General features: G+C 33.2%; 1 protein-coding gene across 1 annotated transcript in view; it reads right to left on the reverse strand.

The window, feature by feature from the left end:
• FSTL5 (follistatin like 5) overlaps nt 1–13,920 on the reverse strand; it is a 698,132-nt gene that overhangs the window by 112,642 nt on the left and 571,570 nt on the right. Inside the window, exon 10 of the mRNA XM_045798623.2 lies at nt 11,870–12,004. Within this exon, the coding sequence (XP_045654579.2) occupies nt 11,870–12,004 (135 nt within the window). The remainder of the gene's footprint in view (nt 1–11,869; nt 12,005–13,920) is intronic.

The following is a 13,920-nucleotide window of genomic DNA, read 5'->3' on the forward strand; positions in this document are numbered from 1 at the left end:
TTTCTTCTTAGAAGTTCAAATAAGCTGATGAACCATGTAACACTACTTTCGGGAAATGCTATTATGCCAAATACTCTTCAAAAGATGGATAAAGGGAGATAATTCAACCTCACATTGAATGCTCACATTAATTGTGTTCCACCAGCATGCTATAATGAGTTTGCACAATACACGTTCTGTTTTGAGATTAAATACAAGCCTGTTTGTCTTATAAACTATGCTGGGAATTAGAGTTTTGGTTAATTCTACCCAGCCAATAAAAAACATGGTAAAATGTCCACTATATGTTAACAATAAAACCTAGCAAAAAAATGCTTATTGTGATCTCGCTAAATACTGAATAGTGGAGAATTTTTACCTTTGCAGAAACATAGCATGTACAAATCACTCTTAATTTGACTTTTTCCATTCATGCAGTTCAAGTCCTTCTTTAATCTGGTTCTACCCAATGATTTGTTCTCACTATGTGTTGTAAATTCCCAGCAAGCATTTTTATTGTCATATATTACACAAAGTTCATGAAACCTACCATGTACTTTATGACGATTCCCTGAGTTTGCTATACTTTTAAGTGTCTGGCTGTGGAAGTATCACGATAGCCACCAAGTATCAGCTCAAATGTCACCACCTCAATAAAGAAAGGCTATGCTGTGCAACTCAGTTGGAATTTGTTGTTTCTGTGTCTGCAATCCTATCATACCTGGCTTATATGCCTAGTGAAGCAATTTTTTATTCCGCCATGCATATGGCTTCTTTACTTCTACTGGCACTAAACTAAGCCTTTCTGAAAGTAGAGAACTATTAACCGCATGCTACCAACATGTTTGTTTTTGTGTTTGTTTTTACTTCAGTAAATATTTAATAAGTGAAAGCATGAATGAACAAACCTATTGTTCCTTATGGGTTTTTTGTTCTCCTTACAATGAAATCTTTTATTCACTGTAAATTTTGTAAATATCCGTGTTCTAATAGACAATTAAGAAAGGAGTAGATAAGTTTGAAGTAATATTGACATTCAGGCACATGGGAAGGTAACCAGCTTCACACACACATTTAAATTATAGCCATTGTAAAAAGTATTTAAATTAAATTTAGTTCATTTGCCATGGAAATATGGATGGAATTTAAAGGCAGACAAAAAGAAATTACAAATTGTAGCAAAATATTAAGTACATGGCAGCTTCTTCCTAAATAACTTCTGAACGAATGGCAATTCAACGTTTCTTTAATACATGCGATTGCTGGCTCCCAAGCTATATGCAAAATCAGCACTAATAGATGATGATACCAATGTGCTTTCCAAAGGGTGGTAAAGCTGACACTGGGACTAACAATGTCTAATGATTCTTATTTTTCCAAATCTCACCAAGTCTGGTTTTATGCAGCTTTTCAACTTTGGTATTCTAGTACATGCAAAATGACATTTCTCTCTAGTTGTAAGATATTTTTCCTTGACACCTAATGAGGATTAACATCTTTTCATGATATATATTGCCACTTTGTTTTTTCTCATCTCTGAAAGTTCTTTTTAAAATTATGCTCTAGTTTTCTTTTGAGTTGTTTCATTAACATCTTTCTGTCTGTCTATGATACGAAATTCTTATCAGTTATTTGTATTGACAATATCTTGGGGATAAATTTTTATGATCAGAACTTCTTAATTTTAACATAATCATGCTATTTCCTTCAATGTTTACTCTGCTTTTGAAATACAGCCCTAAAATTACACTTTGATATTAACATCAGTATAACTGTAATTTGTACAATATCAGTTGTAATATATAGATATCATGTGTGTGTATATATATATATATAGTCTTTAGTTAAATTTCATTATAATAATTAAACTGGAAAAGTGATCATTTTTGTTTATTCTATAGTATTGTTAGTCATCTGAGTCCAAACCATCTCTAGAAACATTTTGACGTTCTTATTGAAAAATGTTTGAAAAAAATTTAAAAAAAAATGTTTGAGATAAAAACAAATATTTTTTTCACTAATAATTTATTTTCTATTACAATTTCACTATTGCTAGAATGTTTCCAAAAATTTTATTATTGTTTACATCGGAGTTTAGTATAAAGATATTTACTAGGTAGATCAATTTAGGGCAAAGATATTCATATTGGCCCTCAAGTTTGCTGCATGAAATAGAAAATCACTTTTTAAGAAATTTCATATTTAATAACATTTCATATGTAACACACGTATGGAAATGTGCACTAAGTTGAAAAGTAAAGCAAATAAAGAAGCAGAACAATAATAAAACAGATCCTCTCTTTCTGGCATATTCATCTCGTAATCAGAATTCAGATATCTGGACAGAGGACAACAGGACACACAAATGTGTAATATGGGCTCTGCAGGCAGTTGATAAAAATATGTGGCATAAATTAGATTTTATAAAACTTCAAGAAGGTAACTCACTGCAGCCCCTCACCCCAGAACTTGTGCATCTGAAGGGCGCATTTGTTTTAGTAATGCTTCACACATTTACACTATTTTCCAACTGAATTCCTATACCTGAGAATTCTAAGAAGATCACAGAGTGATGACAATTCTAACTTCTTTTTGAAACTAACTGCACAATTATTTTGCAAAGGATTCACCAAGTTTAAGGCCTCTGGAATTATAGAATTTTAAAGTGAGTTCTAGCATTCTTACCTGAGCACCATCAAGAAAATATTAATATGTAGATTTTCTAAGAGTGTCATAGAAATTTTATACTCAGCACTGTCACTGTATGGAAGCTTATTTAGTCTGTATGCCTGAAGTAATATAAATAAGATGTCATCATCGCATGCCTAATTTATCATCAAATAAATTAGGCAAATTGGCATTGTGTAATATGAGATGAGATGAGAATATTCCAGTGAAGGTATGTAATGCCTTGCAGACAAAATGTGCTCAATAAATCAAATTAAGAAAGCTTTAAGTCTTATTTTGTTTTGTAGGCAAAAGAGGTGCCCGATTGCTTAGGATTGTTGTAAACCTGTCAATCTGATGACATTCAGATCATGTAGCATCTTGTTAGATAACAAGTCTCTACTCTTGTGCAAAAATGGCAAAGTGTTAGACACAGATCTATTTAATGACATTGAAAAGGGTGTTATTTTAAAAATACAGCCTTCAGAAATGGAAATCACGAGGCAGATAATTTCAGTGTGTTCTGGGTCAACAGATGAAAAGATTTATGGAACAAGTTACTCCACAGGATGTGACAATGTCATTGGCCAAATTGAGACTATGAATATTAGAATTTATGATAAATAATAAAAGCTCATAAAATAATAAATGCTTATCAAGCACAGTTAACCTTGACATGAGTCTGATTATCCTAAGTGCATTTTATTTCACACTAAGCTTACTGATATGTAAAGGCCTGTGACAAACATTAAATAAATAGGTTTGGAGACTTTTCAAAAGAAATATGAATTGTTCACTCTGCTTTAAATGTTTTTAGTATAGCTTCTCTGTTGAGTAATATTCAGTGAATGTTAAATTTAAAAACGACATTTTTTTCACTAATTGATTTATTTCATTCTTCCTGAAATATTTGATTTGATTCTTTTTGATTCACGTACTTAGCTTATAACTATAAGGATTGAACTTTCACCCTGGCTATCATATGCACACCTTATCTTTAACTATGGACTTTTCTTATTCCTAATTATTCTACCTATCTCACATTGGTAGAGTGTAGAAATTATAATTAGCTGATCACCACTGCATTTGGCTTCACCTGTACTTGTTTACAGACTATGCTCATCTATTTATATTCTCTCTCTAGGCTCTATAGACTTTAAGAGTAAGCTTAAATGATCTCCTTGAATCTATACAACTGCCCTGGGGCGCCTGGGTGGCTCAGTCAGGTAAGCCAACTCTTGATTTCCACTCAGGTCGTGACCTCAGGTTGCTGGGAATTAGTCCACTCCCCCTCTGTGTTAGCGGGGAGTCCGTGTGAGGATTCTCGCTCTCCCTCTCCTTTTGCCCCTCCCCCCCACACTCTTTCTCTTAAATAAATAAATATATAAAACAAAAAAATATATACAATGCCCTTTTGAAATAGGTATTCTCCATTCTTTAAAAATAGGAAGTAAAGGGGCACCTGGCTGTCTCAGTCAGTAGAGCTCGGATTCTTGATCTCAGATTTTGAGTTCAGGCTCTATGTTGGGTGTGGAGCCTACTTAAATTAAAAAAAAAAAAAAAAAAAAAAAAAAACTAAAGTAATAAAAATACGAAGCAAAGAAAGACTAGAGAGTTAATTTTTCTGTATTATCAGAATATGTTCTATTTTTAAAGTTTGCAATACCATACTCGAACTGTTTATATGTAAAAAGACCATGTTTTAACCTATTTTAAGATCCTTTCCTCTACTTTTTTCAGTTTCTTATTTTTTAATTTTTTTTAAGTTTTTATTTAAATTCTACTTAGTTAACATAGAGTGTATTATTACTTTCAGGTGTAGGCAATCTGGCTGTGACATCTGTCACCCCATTGAGCTCCAGGGTGGATTTGGCTGATCTGACTGGCTAGGCATGTGTCCCTTTCCTCCCTCACTGCTACATGCTCATCTTTCCTAAGCTGCACACTCAGTAAAAAAGGACGGCCTTCCTAATAGCTGAACTCCCTTGCTAGAACCTCCAAACAAGTTCTCAAAGTCCCTCTCCTTTACTTCCAAAATAGGCAAACACTTCTTAAGCATTTACATATCTTTTGAAATATTTAGGTACAAATGGCTACATTTTACTGTATTTTAAAGGTCTGTGTATTGTGAATTACAGTCATTGTATTTTTGTATTATTATTAATTTACATTAGCATTATATATTTATATAACTTGTTCATTCAATTAATCTTGTTGTAGAGCTTAACAATTTATAATACTGTGTTAGAGAAGCTTATAGTCAATTTATTTCATAATTGTCAACCAATATTAATTTATTGAAGTTAATTCTAAAATAAGGATGGTTGTAATGGCCCAATATTTCCAAACATAATGCTGATTGTGACAATGATAAAGAGTAAAGTTATATATACTATTACAATATATTCAGACATTCTATTCCAATATTTATAAGAAGCTAGATTAATCATAATCTTTACTAAAATCCTAGCAAGGTGTGATATAATCTGTGCTCAGTGCTTAATGCAGCCAGTAGCTTAAAAGCTTTCAATAGTAGCTTACATTCACACTGCTTTTCATTTACTTTAATCCTGAAGATGAATTATTATCATCTGGGAATTGAACTCCCCTTGGGAGCTGAAATGTATCAAGTGCGTATGCCACTTGCAAGCCATTTTCAAATGAATAACGTTTACCTCTGCCTAAAACCCTCTCATATATTTCATATCATCTCCTACTCCCTGTTACAATCCCCTATGGCCCATTTCTACTCTTCTTTACATTTAAATCATCCCTGTATATCAGCCCATTAAATCTTGGTTATCAAACCCTATCCCTAATGTACCTATAGATGAGATTACTTTGAAGCACTTTTTCGTAGTTCAATTTGTCACATGAGAAAACTTCCAGTGAGGTTTGTTGACAAAGTTGGGCACTGTAACTCAAGGTTTTCCAATTCAAAGATCAGGTTACAAGCAAAACATAAACTCCTTAGCCATATGATGCTTTGCATGAATTGTTCACTCAACGGTATCATCCTGCTGGGAAATGTAGTATAAGGGGAGAAAATGTGATTGATACTACTATGACTGCTCTATTATGTAGAAAATAACAGATGATTGCTCTGAAGCTGTAGCTAAACAAAGTAAGACTGTGTTGTGTCATTTAGTCCAAAAGTTGCAAGTCTCTCCCCATGTTTATTGCTGTCTCTATGGAATTCAACACCTCTCTTCTCTGCCTCTTTCAAAAAGAAAACAGAAGAAGAGCACATTACAGAAGAATTTTTAAAAAATGTAATAGGAATATAAATTGACTGATGTAAAGGGAAATAAAGTGTAGCTTTTGCTTTCATTCTGCGACAAAAGTGGACTCTGGTGACAAGTTATTATTTAAAATATCTTAATAGCTACGTTAAAGGAAAAAATGTATTCTCTAATCGTTTGAGTCACGTTGTTTTAACGTAAAATTAAATAATGATTTTTATATTTGGATGTGTAATTATATAGATGTCCATATATACTCCTCTCTCTTTCTCTCCTGTCTTATCTCTACATCTATCTCACTATCTGTATCGATCTCTATTTGTCTCTATGTGTCATTCATTTTAGAAACTCTAATTTCTAACAATTACTAGATTCTCCAGAGTTTTTAAAAAATAACTTCTGTCAATGTTTCTGGCAAGGAATAAATAATTATTTTCAGAAAATAAGCATAAAGTGGAGGAAGAGCGACTTTATGTCTAGCACTATGGAGAACGCTTTATACTACCTACACAAAAATCCCTTAGTGAGTTAGTATTCATGCCAGGTTACTACACATAAAGAAGTTCAAGTTCAGAGAGGTTATGTAGTAGCTCCAAGTCATACAACTATCATGTGGCAGAACAATGACTCTAATTCACGTCTAATGCCAAAGTTCATGCTCTCCTACTATAGCAATCTGCTTTTTTGGATACGCGTCATATCCCACCACTACTGAGAGGAAACATGACCTGAGAATTTATTTTTGGTGAATGTGGACAAGTCAGTAATTTTTCGATATGTGCAAATAAGAAGTCATCACTGATGGCTCTGTGACTGTTTCCTTTGGCTTTTTTGAAAATACCTATCTATCCAAATGCACTTTGTAAAACCAATATTGGTCTTTGTCCATGGAATTACAAGAGAACGCAGAGCAATCCTTAAGAGGTAGGTTACAAAAGGCCATAGTTTTCTCTAATATGATCTCTGCTTGATTTTGTTTTTGTTTTTGTTATACAGGATTCTGACAGTTTATTGAGTACTAGGAAACATCCCAAGGAAAACTCTGCTACCACATAGACATTCTTACATTTTTCACTTTCTTCTTTTCTGTGGTTCCTAATATTCTGCTAAGTTTACTCATTAGTATTATTCAGATTTTAATTATGTGCATATAATTCTAAAAATGGATGCGTTCATACCAACAACTATATATATATATGTATACACACACACACACACATATATATGTGTATATATGTGTGTGTGATATGTTCTCAATAACCAGTGTAGCAAGTTTATGGAAAACAGACTTAATAAAAATTAAAGGTGCTTATTTAAGTGAGAGGTAAATTTGTTATGCCAAAGAAACTGGATTTGCATGCCTATAAAAGAGTAGAATATAAACATGAATTAGTAATGCTTGAGACTTTGGGGTTACAGCTAAAATCCATTAATTTCATTGTCAAGATCAATGCCATGAAACATTGCTACTTGCGTTCATATAGGAGTTTTATATTTTCAGTTCTTATGTCTAAGTCTTTGATCCATTTTGAGTTGATTTTTATGTATGGTGTAAGACCAGGGTCCAGTTTCGTCCTTTTACATGAGGATATTCAGTTTCCAGAACCATTTTTTGAAGACTATCCTTTCTTCAATGTATATTCTGAGGCTCTTGTTGAAGATAACTTAATTGTACAGTCATGAATTTATTTCTGGGATCTCTATTCTATTCCATTTGTCTATATGTCTGTCTTTATACAAGTACTATATTGTTTTATTTAGTATAGCTTTATATATATTATTTGAAATCAGGAAGTATGATTCCTCCAGATTTGTTCTTTTTCAAGATCACTTTGACTATTCTGGATGTTTTATTGTTCTATATGAATTCTAGGATTTTTTTTCTATTTCCATAGAAATAGAAATTTCCAAAAATTCCAAAAATTTCTATTTCCATTGTTTTTTTGATGGAAATAGCTTTGAATCATAGATTGCTTTCGATAATATGAGCATTTTTAACAATATTTGTTCTTCTAAACCATGAGCATGAAATGTCTTTCCATTTATTTGTACCTTTAATTTCTTTCATTAATGTATTATAGTTTTCAGTGTATAAGTCTTTTACCTCCTTGGTTAAGTTTATTCCCAAGTACTTTATTTTTTTTTGATGCTATTATAAATGGGATTGCTTTCTTAATTGCCTTTCAGATATCTCACTTTAATTTATAGAAACAGACAGATTTTTATATGTTGATTTTATACACTGAAAATTTACCGGATATATTTATTAGCTCTAACAGTTTGTTTGTGGAATATTTGTAGGTCTTTTTATTTATACTTTCATGTCATCTGCAAACAGACTATTTTACTTATTCCTTTCTGAATTGAATGCTTTTTTTTTTTTGGTCTTTTTTTTTTTTTTTTTTAACTTTTTCTTACCTAATTGTTATGGCTAGGGTTTCCAGGGATATGGTGAATCGAAATGGTAAGACTGGGCATCTTTGTATTATTCCTGATCTGGGAAGAAAAGATTTCCATTTTTTACCATTGAGTATGATGTTAGCTGTGGGCTTGTTATATATGACCTTTACTATGTTGAGGTACATTCTTTCCATGTGTAGTTTGTAGAGCATTTTTATCATGCAAGAGTGTGTCAAATACTTTTTCTTCATCTTTTGGATGATCAAGTGGTTTTTATCCTTCATTCTTTTTTTTATGTGCAAATCACAGTTCTTGACCTGCATAATTTGAACCATACTTCCATTCCAGGGATGAATCCCACATGATCATGGTATATGATTTTGTTAGTGTGCAATTATAGTCAGTTTACTAATATTTTGTTGAAGAATTCTGTATCCATATTCATCAGGGATATTGGCCTATAATTTTATCAAAAGCACAGGGAACAGAAGCAAAAATAGACAAGTTAGACTATATCAAACTAAAAAGTTTCTGCACAGCAAAAGAAACAACAAGAGAGTGAAAATCAAACTATGGAACGCGAGAAAGTATTTTCAACTCATATGTCTGATAAGTTTAATTTCAAATATATACCAGGAACTTCAATAACTTAATTTAAAAAAGAACAACCTAATTAAAAACAATGGGCAAAGGACTTGAATAGACATTTCCCCAAAACAAGACATACAAAAGGCCAGTAGGTATATGAAAGGTGTTCTACATCATTAAGCAACAGAAATGTTGGGTGGTTATTATTATAACAAAAGATAAAAGTACTGGCAAGGATGTGGAGAAACTGGAATCTTTGTGACCTGTTGGGGTAATGAAAAATGGTGCAGTCACTATGAAAAACATAGAGGTTCCTCAGAAAATACAAATGGAGCTATCATATGATCCAGTAATCCAATTTCTGGGAATATATCCAAAAGAACTGAAAACAGGATCAAAGAGATATCTGCACTCATACATTCATCACAGCATCATTCACAATAGCCAACATATGGAAACAACTCAAATATCCACTGACAAATGAATGGATAAAGAAAACATTGTGTACATGTACAATGGAATATTATTTCACCTTAAAAAGAAGGAAATCCTACCATTTGTGACAACATGAATGGACCTGAAAGACATTATGCTAACTGAAGCAAGCCAGTCACAGACACATGAAGATTGTAAAATTGTACTTATATGAGTTATCTAAAAGAGTCTAAATCATAGAAACAAAATATAGGTGGTTGTCAGGTGATGTGGAGGAGGGAAAAATGAAGAGTTGTTCAATGAATATAAAGTCACAGTTATACAAGATGAACAAGTTCCAGAGATCTGTTATACAACCTAGTGCCTATAGTTAACAATAAAATGTCATGCACTTAAAAAGAGGGCAGAATTTATGCTGTGTTCTTACCAAAATAAATTAATTAATTAAGTTAAAAAATAAAATCTGTTCGTTTTCTCTGTCTCTCTTTTTTTTAAAGATTTTATTCATTTGAGAGAGAGAGAGAGAAAATGAGCAGAGGGGGGAGGCTGACAGAGAGGGAGAAGTAGGCTCCCACTGAGGAGGAAGCCCCATGTGGGGCTCAATGTGGGACTCGATCCCAGGACTCTGGGATCATGACCTGAGTTGAAGGCAGATGCTTAACTGACTGAGCCACCCAGGTACCCCGTAGTTTTCTCTCTTTATCCTTGAAAATGTTACATAATTTAAATACACAAGGAATATCTATAAATAATTTATATCTGGAATTAGGAACAAAACACTCCCAAATCTTTCACTTGTATTATTTCTTATAAGATGACTTTGAAAGTCCTGTAAATATAGATGTAGTAAGGCCTGCATTGCTAAAACTTGTAAAAAAATGTTATTTCTGATTTTAATAGCATGCTAGTAACATATAATCTCAAAAAATTATTAAAAATGTATTATTTTGACCCCTAAGAGCTTAAAGTAATAAGTAAAATAAAATAAAAACATGATATCAGAAACTTTTTATAATTAAACAAACACATTCGTACAACTACATTTATGAATAAAATTATATTAAATCTTCCTCTAAAATTTTCCTCAAATTTACATGCTAGTAAATAGTAAGTGATTCACTTATTAAAGGAATTCTGGGTAGGTATTTTAATGCTATAACTAGGGAAATATATTGAAAAGTACTTGACCAACATTAAAAGAAAATCAGAAGAGAGAGCTGAAATTAAAATCTGTGTCACAAATGTCATCATAAAGGACAAAGAAAACCAAAACATCCATTACTTGTCACCTAAAATTATTTTTTAACAGAAAGTGAATTGCAAATTGGTGTTTAGCAGAAATATATAAAAGGAGTAGACGAATTATGGTGAACCTTATCCAGGTCATTATATCTAGCTTTCCTTTCTGTTTTTCTACCTTAAGAATTTTCTTTTTAAATATTTGCTTATAATGATAGTTGTCTAGCCGGACCAAATATAGACAAAGATATATTGGTAGTCAGGACTTAGATAAGATACTTCTTCCCCATTGGGTCCACTAATACCCACATGTACTCGTTGATTTAAAGAGAAATAAGATTCAGAGACAATGTTTTAACCTTGTTTAAAAAACTCGGTTTAGAGAAATAAGCATGCCAAACGAGAGAGCCCTCCAAATATCTGGGCCCTTGCAACAAATTAGATTAATAAGATTTGTAAATGGATATAACAAATCAGACTGAGCAGCAAGGACAAGTTATTCCAAGTACATACAGACCCAATCCTAAAACAACCATACCGTGGCATGTGCAGACTGGGGGGAGAAAGTTTCTGTGGGATTTCCCATAGAGAGCTCATTTGATACATGCTGTAATAGGACTTGGAGTTCCAAGCAATTCAGCTGTAACTAAAAACCCATCTGTAGCATCCCTACCCTATCCATCTCTTGCACTAGGTAATATTTTTTTTTTTTAAAGAATGGTACATTTTTTTTTCTTATTACTTAGGAAACACGCACGTACAGCAATGGCAAAGGATCTCTAGCCCTAGGTGGAGAAAACAGCCCAGGGACTGACGTTGGAGCCAGGGCAGTGAGCGTCTTACCATGGCAGTAACCACAATGCTACTGCAGAGAAGCCCTGCGGGGCGGCTCGTGGGCGCCAATTGCAAGGCCACTGACAGAAAAAAATAGTTACTAATTTATTACACCTGTCGGATGCCTCTTTGCTGTATCTTGGGACCTCGAAATCCCCATGTCATCTGGAAGAGGGATTTTGCGGGTAATTTAAATTCCCCGTGTGAATGGGAAGACAGGACCTGAAACATAGTAGGTGTACTTGCAAAGGAAACAAAATCGTTCTAGGGTCGTATTAAACATTTCACAAGGTTACTTGATTCTTAAATCTGATTTTAATATTTTAAGTTTCTTATCTTTCCTATGCATGAAACTGTTGGTTTTTTTTTTTTCCAATGCACTGTTCATTTTGCAGAGTTTTCTGGTGCTTTTGCCTTTTGAAGAAAGCCTAATTGTAAAGTCGAGTACAACCTGTGCACTGTGTGTGTAAGTGTTCAATACATACGGGTCTTTCTAGCAGAATCTTCCACAAAAAGAGAAGAGATGTCTTCATCCACTCCTGCTTCATTCTTTGCGATACAAGTGTACGCTCCTGTATCTTCATAGCGCACATTGCTTATATGAACCTCACTGCCATTTGCTGAAAACAGAAGGCAAATGCAACTTGTAAACTACGATTTCAGTTTTGGTACAGTGCTTTCCGATTACACAGTCAAGCAGTTCTCTTAGCTTGTCCTAATTAAACTGTTTTCCTTCCTACTTCCATGCTTTGGAGGCATGCCAAATTATTCTAAAAGCATTCAAGTGTTTCATAAACTGTGTTGTCATTCTAATACGGAGAGCCCAAAACTCTATGTCAAATGCACACGCTTCATATATTATCTTTATTTCCTATTTCCCACATAAGTATTTCATATTGATAACTATAATTCCATTTATATATTTATTTTTTTTGCATTCAGAATCCACTTTGCCCTAAGCTTTACAAAATTTTAAAATAATAGCAATATAGTTTATATACAGGAGAACACGGTTAAAAAGACTTTTCATAAAGAAATTCAGTGAGCTACCTCATGTGAATATAGTACGATTGCCACTTAGGTACATTATGGGGCCTGTATTATATATCTGGAATTATAAGGTAAGAAAAGTATTAGGTAAGGAAAATGGAAAGATAATAGCACATGATTTGTCTGCAAGATTACAGTCTTTTGCCAGAAATACCCATAAACAATATTATAATATTGATATAGTCAGTATACAACCAAAGGATTAAGGGAATAATTAGCTCAACTTTTAAATCTTGGTAAACTAATTTCTTTTTTTTTTTTTTTTGACTTTCCAGTGTTTTATTCAAGGCACACACGTTATTTAAAAAATATGTTTTTTTATACTAGTTTTATACTAGTTTTAATACTAACTACTCACCCTAAATGTCTTAATGGCAACATAGTAACTAATTAGATGGATCTACTTTAGTAGTTTTACCTTTAAAATAGCAAATCCCCTAATTAAGATTTACATTGTTGCTATTTTTTCATTATTATGAAGAATGCTTTGATGAATATAACTCTTAGTAAATAATTTCTTAAGCTAAACCCTGATTCCCCAATGTGGAAACCCCAATGTGGAGACCAGGGTATAATTAACCACCAACTATGTTGGAAATATGTTGGAAATATACAAGGTGCTTTTACGTATATTATTTCTTAATTGTCCTAAATACTGCATAATTATCAGAAGCAGAATCAGACTTATAGAATGGTCTTATGGAAATCACTCAATTTGAAAGATAAGGGCTAGACACCTATCAGACTCTAAAATTCAGTGTTTGTTGTGCTCATTTGTTTAAGTTTCTTTTTTCTTTTTTTCTTTAACTTTATTTTTGTTCTTTCTTTAAGGGTTTCTGTGTGTGTTTGTTTCATATCATTCCATCACAAGAATACCATGTACCATGTGCAACAGAAAGTGATATGACTATTTAAGACAGAAAGAGGACGAAATAATCCATATCCCTGTTTGGGGAAAGAAGATAGAAAACCAATGCGAAAAAGCACGTGGGAACGCTAGTGCCTCTCAAGGGATGTGACTGGGATATGGAGAGGCATGAGTGTTGGGGAAGGAACAACCTTTGAGATAACTTGAACCTTTTTCTCACTTTACAGATGGTATCACACACCTCCATTCCCCCAACCATTGTTGAGAATCACTACTCCAAAACAGAGGTTGGCCATTTGTTTCTTAGGTTGTGGGGTTTTGTTTTGTTTTGTTTTCCTGTTAACGGCTGGGTAAATATTTTATGCTTCGTGAGCCACATAGTATCTGTGACAGCTTCTCACCTCTGTCATAGCAGCGTGAAAGCAGCCATGAACAATATTTTAAACCATGAGTGTGGCTGTGTTCTAAAAACAAAAACAAAAACAAAGCTCCCCAAATGGCTTTATTTACAAAATAGGCAGCTTCCCAGATTTGGCCTGTGGGCCTTAGTTTGCAGACCCTGCTCTAAAAGATAAGGAGTGAACAACGTATTTAGGGCTGCATCAGCTTCTTGTTTTG

This window comes from Ursus americanus, chromosome 13, assembly GCF_024610735.1.
Source record: "Ursus americanus isolate L20-20 chromosome 13, mUrsAme1.1.p, whole genome shotgun sequence".
NCBI classification, from domain to species: domain Eukaryota; kingdom Metazoa; phylum Chordata; class Mammalia; order Carnivora; family Ursidae; genus Ursus; species Ursus americanus.